Here is a 7,088-nt window from a genome sequence, read left to right as displayed (position 1 = left end):
GTCCCTGGGCTTTGCTAAGCTTGTTCTAAGTAGGTGCTTTAGACCACTGAGCCATCTCACCAGCCCCTTGAATTTTCTTTGATCGTTTTTTGTTTAAAATCTCCTCCTCCTCAGGAGTCAGCTTGGCCCCCTTTTTTCGGCCCAGGGGCAGTGCATAGTGGGATTCGTACCACTGTTGGTATGCTGTCAATGAGCACAATGCAGTTCTTCACCAAGGTCTTGGTGCGGACCAGCTCGTTATTGGATGCACTATAAACAACATCAATGATCCTTGTTTTTCAAGTACAACACTCAGAGCCCCAGAAGTTTCCCACATCTAGCCACAGGGCTCGGTACTTCTTGTTGCCTCCTCGAACTCCGACTGTGTGTATGCAGTGGGCGCCAATCTTACACACACACACACACACACACACACACACCCGTTTTGCGGCGTTTGTGCCAATTCTCCCAAGAGATGTCTATTGCTCGGCGCCGGCTGGAAAGAGCTCTTGGTCTATTTTATTTATTTATTTATTTATTTATTTATTTATTTATTTGCAGAACCAGGGATTGAACTCAGACCCTCGCGCTTGCCAGGGAAGCGCTTATTCCACTGAACCATCTCCCCGGCCCCGGTCTATTTTTTTAAATCTCACATCCATTTTCTTTGTAGGGGACCATGAATATGGAGTATGTGATAAATAAGTGAAACATGAAATAGATCTACTTTTAGATGAAAGGAAGGTGTGTAATTGATTGGATAATTAAGACTAGTCATAAGCTTTAGGCAGGGCGAGCAAAGAAGAGCATCTGCACTCTTTTAAGGTGTCACTTTACTCAGTAATGAGCTGGTAACTCAGTAATATAATGCCATGGTGGTCCTGTAATTTATCTTTAACTCAGTGATTTAGAATCTGTAAGTTGAGATGTTTGCCTGGGAATTTTACTTGAGTTTCATCCTCAGCATTTTTCCCTTAACAAATCCATGTAGGGCTTGGGAAATAGCTCAGCAGTTGCCTGTGAAGCACAAGGACCTGGGTTCTATCCCCAGTACCTCACACTATGGCCAGCCACTAAAACTGGGCGTGGTGGCATGTAGGAGACACTTCCAGATCCTCGTCTGGATCCAAGAAGCCAATATTTGTAATCCCAAAGTTATGTTACTGGAATCCCATCAAGTTAATTCCAATCTACCACTTTCAGTGCAACCCACGGCGAAAATAAAGACACGAAATTATATTTTCAGTCATCAGGGAGTCAAGAGGCTCTAAGTCCAGCCACGAAGATAGCTTTCCAGAACCAAGAGAGCAACGCAGGGCCTCACCCGGTTTTTATTCAGTGGGGGAGTGGCTTGAAGAAGATTGACTGAGAATTGTGGAAAGTAGGTGATCATTGTAAGCTGAGCTAGGTGGGTGGCCTATGTTTACCTAAGGCCAGTTGATAAACAGAAGTCCTAGCCAGCTCTGTATGTAGGAAATCGGGTCGAGCTCAGTCAAAATGGAGGCAGTGGCTCTTCTTTCAAGGAGAGCTGCTCAGGTGGTCCTCCACAGTGGCACGCACCTATACTCCCAGCACTGGGGAGGCTGAGACAGGAGCATCACTACAAATCTGAGCTGTGTAGCAAGACCCTGTTTCAAATAAATAAAATAAACTGCCTTAAAAGACAAATCCACCTAATTTTTTTTCTTTTTGGACTGGGAATTGAACTCATGATCTTGTGCTTGCCAGGCAGATGTTGTGCTGCTGAGCTAAATCCCCAGCCTCCTAACTTCTTTTCACCTAATTTCTGTAATTGTATACTTAAAAGGCGGTTCTCTGTCTTCAGATGAAGAAGATTCGTGTTTATTGCTAACAAAAGAGAACAGCCACAACAGCAGCTTTGAGCTGATTGGCTCCACAATTCCATCCTATCAACCTTGCAACAGACAAACAGGCCGGGTGACCAGTGTTTTCCCTACACTGCGGGGATTCAGATCTCCTTCTCCTGGGCTATTTCGAGCTAGTTTGGTCAGCTCAGCTTCTAAGGTAAGGTGGTAATAGTTTTCTGATCTCCTCCTTTCTTTGCTTCCCACATTGCTAAATAAAGTGTGTCCCAGCCAACCAACTCCCACCATCTTGGTACTGAGCTTATGTGTGTTCTGCTTTTAAAATCCACCCGCTGAGCCAGTTGTGTACACCTGTAATCCCAGGCTGAGGCAGGAGGATTGTAGCAAGTTTAAGGACAGCCTGCATTCCAAAGCAAGATCTGTGCTCAGTAAAGCAAAAGAGAAAAATCTACCGACTTTGTGTATTAAAAACAATCTTGGGGCTGGAGAGATGGCTCAGTGGTCTAAAGCACCTACTTGAAACAAGCTTGGCAAAGCACAGGGACCGTGGTTCGATCCCCAGCACCACATGCCAGCCAGCCCCACCCCCTGGTGGGCTGAGCTGGCCACACACACACACAATAAATAAATGTAATAAATAAAAATAAATAAATATTAAAAAAAAAAAAAAAAGACAATCTTTACCTAACATTCTTACTTCTTTGGAGATATTTTTTCTGTGAGCTTCTCTTATCCTCAACTGCAATTCCCTGAGTCGACGAAATACTGCAGATAGCAACTTCTGTTGTCCTGACACAATATATTTGTAAAACGTTTTGTTATTGTTTGTTTTTGTGTTGGTGCCAGAGTTCAGGGAAACTGTCTGAGCCTTCACTTCCTATAGAGGATTCCCAAGATCTGTACAACGCCTCCCCAGAGCCCAAGACGCTTTTCCTAGGAGCAGGAGATGACTTCCAGTTCTGCTTAGAAGATGACACTCAAAGCCAACTGTTGGATGCAGATGGGTAGGTAGTTTTGTGTTTCTGTGGGTGGGATGGTGCTGGGTACTGCTTAATTTTGCTTAAAAATAAAGTGAGCTTCTGTCACTCCATCTGTGCTTTCTCTTCTGAGAAAGAGAAGGTGTACAGACCATTATTAGTATTATATTCTGTGAGTTTGAATAAAGTCGCTCCAGAAAATAAAATGTAAATATCTCTCGCTTTCTGCCATTCTTATCTTTTGAGCTCATATTTGTAATATGTAGATCTTGTAAGGTCATGAAATTTCCTTATGGTTTCTACTCTGCTAGGATTGCCGGGTAAGATTGGGCGTTTACAGGCCAGTGGTGCATGACAGAACATAACACCCCGTTCAACTGCAGTATCCTCTGAAACCAAAAATTATCTTTCACACTTTGCCTTTGTTAATTTTTAAAAAATCTTTTATTTATATATTTGGTACAGGGTCTCACTACACAGTCAGATTCGTAGTGATCCTCCTGTCTCAGCCTCCCCAGCACTGGGATTACAGGCTGGCGCCACCATGCACGGTTTCAGTAGCAGGCACAGCATGTCCGGAGATAGGAATGGTGCAGCATGTGGTACCAGGGATCAAACCTGGGTCCTTGTGCTTGCCAGGCAGGTGCTTACACTGCTGAGCTATCTCCCCACCCCCTACATTTTACCTTTGAGAGGCATTTTTTTTTTTCTTTTCTGTTTTATTTGTGGGGGAGCATTTTTTGAAATGGGGTCTCACTTTATAGCCCAGGTGGCCTCGAACTTGCAGTGATCCTCCTACCCCAGCTCCCCAAGTGCTAGGATTATAGGCCTGCACAAGCACACCCAACAACATTCTATTCTTTTTTTTTTAACATTCTATTCTTTAATAGAACTTACCCTGCTCTTTTTAGATTAGCAGGAAGCTGAACTGAAGTTTGAAGGTTGGTTATCTGGTTTAAGATTCAGCGTCTAATGTCGGCATTAGACGTGAACTTGGTTTTTCATTCACTATTTTGCATTTTTTCCCACACATTCCTTGCACTGGTTGTTGTGCTTGCAGGTTCTTAAATGTTAGAAACCACAGAAATCAGCACCAAGCTTTGAAACCTCAGCTGCCACTGGCCAGTATGGATGAGAATGCCATGGATGCCAACATGGATGAGCTGCTGGATTTGTGTACTGGAAAGTTTACATCTCAGACTGAAAAATGTCAACCCAGGAAGACTGACAAGAAGGAGAACATGGAGGAACTTTTGAATCTTTGCTCAGGAAAATTCCCTTCTCAGGGTAAGTGTCCTACAGAGAATTCCAGGCTTACCAAGGTCAAATCTTTTCAAGTCAGTATCCTTGTCCAAAAGCCCCTGTACCTGCAGATAGAAACAGGAATGTGATGCAATTTTCCATTTTATTTTGTTTCATTTTGTTCTTTTTTTATGGTACTGGGCCTTGGCACTAAGCTACATACATCCCTATTCCTTTTTTTTTTTTAAGTTTCGAGACAGGGTCTTGCTAACATTCTAAATTGCACAGGCTTGGCTGTCATTTGCAGGCCTTTTGTTTTACCCTGCCTGAGTGGAGTTTTAGGGGTGTAGGTGTGCACCACCACGTCCAGCTCTGGTATCTTATCTGTTGATTGAATTCACTGCATAACTCCTAACATGTAAAGTTTTACTTTTTTTTAGAGCTATACTTTCTTAGAATGATAGTATCAGTGTAACACTGCTTTAGCTTGGGTGCGTGATGTGTCATTTATAATTAACCTATATATAAAAGTTAGAGCTGTGTCCAATATATAGTAAATTTCCTAGAAATGTTAATTTATTTTTCCACCTGTGCCCCTCCCCCTAAACGCACAACATCTGTTACAAAGTAAGCTCTGCTAGACATTTGGGGTCTTTATCTTGTTCACTTGTCTCCCTGAGGGTGAGCACTTAGTAACCCTGGATAAGGATCTGTTGAATGAATGGGTACCTTAGAAGTAGTGGACTGGCTTGTCTCTAGATGGCTGGGAAGAGAGGATGAAGTTTGATCCCTTGGTGACATGTCTTTTCCTTGTAGATGCATCCCTTCTGGCTCCCTTGGAGTTGAGCAAACAGGAGAAGGAGAACAGCACCAGTGACCCAATGGAAGAAGCTCTTGCTCTTTGCTCAGGCTCTTTCCCTACAGACAGGTGAATCTCAGATTGGTAGGAACTTGAGAAGACCTGGTCCTCTGACAGAATCCTAGGATCAAGACAAAGAAAAACATCCTAGGATTGGGTTTCCTGATTTAGTAATAACTGATCATCTTATAGATTTAGTATCTTGTCAGAGAGCCTTACAGTGGGCTGAAATCTCATATTTGAATAGTAATGAAATTATAACACTTTGAAGAGTAAGGTAAAAAAGTGGGCCAGCCAAATAGCTCAGCGGATTAAAGCACCTGCAGGCACAGGGGCCGGGGATTCAATCCGTACCCCTGAACCCATGCCATGCCAGCCCCGCCCCTAGGGTGTGCTGGGACGTTGTGTTGATTGAGACTGGTTGTGGTGGCACAGGCCTGTAATCCCAGCTCTTGGGAGGCTGTAAACAGGAGAATCACTATGAGTCCAATCTCATAGTGAGACCCCGAACACCCTGTAGACCCTTCCCTAAAAATACAAAAAAAAAAAAGAAGAAGAAGAAGGATCTTTAAATCCCTAATCATTGGCTGGTCACTAAGTCATAAAATCAAAATGGGATACTCCTCACCCTGATTAGGATAAGTATGGTAAAATAATAATAATAGGGGGCCAGGAGATGGCTCAGTGGAATAAGCGCTTCCCTGGCAAGTGCAAGGACCTGAGTTCAATCCCCGATTCCACAAAAATAATAATAATAATAGGGACTGGAGAGATAGCTCAGTGGTGTAAGTACCTACCTGGCAAGCTCAAGGACCCAGGTTCAATTCCTGGTACCACATGCCATGCCAGCCACCAAAACTGGGTATGGTGGCACATTCCTATAATCCCAGCACTGGGGAGGCTGAGACAAGAGGATCACGATGATTGGGAGCTGCATAGTGAGAACCTGTACCGCATTTTTAAATAAATAAATAATAGCTAGAGAAGTTACAGAGAAATTGGAACCCTTGTGTATTTTTTATTTTATTTTATTTTTTGTGGCCTGCTCAGCCCACCCTAGGATTGGGGCTGGTGTGGCATGTGGTGCCAGGGATTGAACCATGGTCCCTGTGCTTGCCTAAGCAGACGCTTTAGACCCCTGAGCTATCTCACAGGCCCAGCCCTTGCATATTTGGTACAGGGTCTCACTATGCAGCTCAGACTTATAGTGATCCTCATTTTTTCAGCCTCCCCAGCACTGGGATTACAAGCATGCACTCTTATGCCTGGCTCAGTGCCAGCTCAAAGCACCTGTGAGCAGGACCTGCCTGGCATGTGGTGCCAGGAATTGAACCCTGGTCTCTGTACTTGCTTAAGCAGGAGCTTAGTCTGCTGAGCTCTTGTGCCAGCCCAAGACATTGGAACTCTTACATACTGTTGGTAAGAATGAAATAGTGCAAGTGCTATGGAAAACAGTATGACGACTCCTCAGAAATTAAAAATAGAATTACCATCTGATTCTGCAATTCTGATTCCTAGTATAGACTCAAAATAAATGAATGCTAGGACTCAAATAGGTATTTGTGTACCCATATTCATATTCAAAGCAGCCTTATTCATAGTACCCAGAGTGTAGAAGCAGTCAAGGATCTGTTGACAGATTAATTAATGTTTGTTTGTTTGTTTGTTTTTTAATTTGCGGAACTGGGGATTGAGCTCAGGCCCTTGCACTTACTAGGGAAGTGCTTAGTCTACTGTGCTATCTCCCTGGCCCTATTAATGTTTTTAAAAGTATGTATATATGCATGCAGTGACATGATCAGCCTTACAAAGGAAGGAAATTCTAACATATGCCTCAACATGGGTGAACATTGAGGACATTATGCTGAAAGCAGTAAGCCAATCAAAAAAGACAAATACTGTTAGGAGTTTGCTTGTATAAAGTTCTTAGAATGCTCAGGTTCATTGAGAAAGACTGGTAGTTGCCAGTCTGGAGGTAGGGAAGAATGAAAAATTGTTTACTTACAAAAATGATTAGTTTGAGGACTTTTTTTTTCTGGTACTAGGGGATTATGTTCCGGACCTTGTGTTTGCCGGGCAGGCACTCATGTTGCTGAGCTATATCTCCAGTCCATTGGATGTAAGAATGAAACACTCTGAAGAGTTTTAGTTATTTCTTCTATAATACTTTGGGTTTTTTTATTATTATTATTATTTTTTAATTTT

At 43.0% G+C, this 7,088-nt stretch overlaps 1 protein-coding gene across 3 annotated transcripts in view; it reads left to right on the top strand.

The window, feature by feature from the left end:
- The window catches only part of Clspn (claspin), a 49,141-nt gene that overhangs the window by 26,216 nt on the left and 15,837 nt on the right, over positions 1-7,088 (top strand). For all 3 annotated transcript variants that reach the window (XM_004641015.2, XM_004641014.2, XM_004641013.2), the window contains 4 exons: positions 1,805-2,004; positions 2,652-2,809; positions 3,843-4,069; positions 4,841-4,952. In XM_004641015.2, coding sequence (XP_004641072.1) covers positions 1,805-2,004; positions 2,652-2,809; positions 3,843-4,069; positions 4,841-4,952 — 697 coding nt within the window. The remainder of the gene's footprint in view (positions 1-1,804; positions 2,005-2,651; positions 2,810-3,842; positions 4,070-4,840; positions 4,953-7,088) is intronic.

This window comes from Octodon degus, unplaced genomic scaffold (genome assembly GCF_000260255.1).
Source record: "Octodon degus isolate 3935 unplaced genomic scaffold, OctDeg1.0 scaffold00130, whole genome shotgun sequence".
Classification (NCBI taxonomy): domain Eukaryota; kingdom Metazoa; phylum Chordata; class Mammalia; order Rodentia; family Octodontidae; genus Octodon; species Octodon degus.
This window is presented reverse-complemented; position numbering and strand designations above follow the sequence as displayed.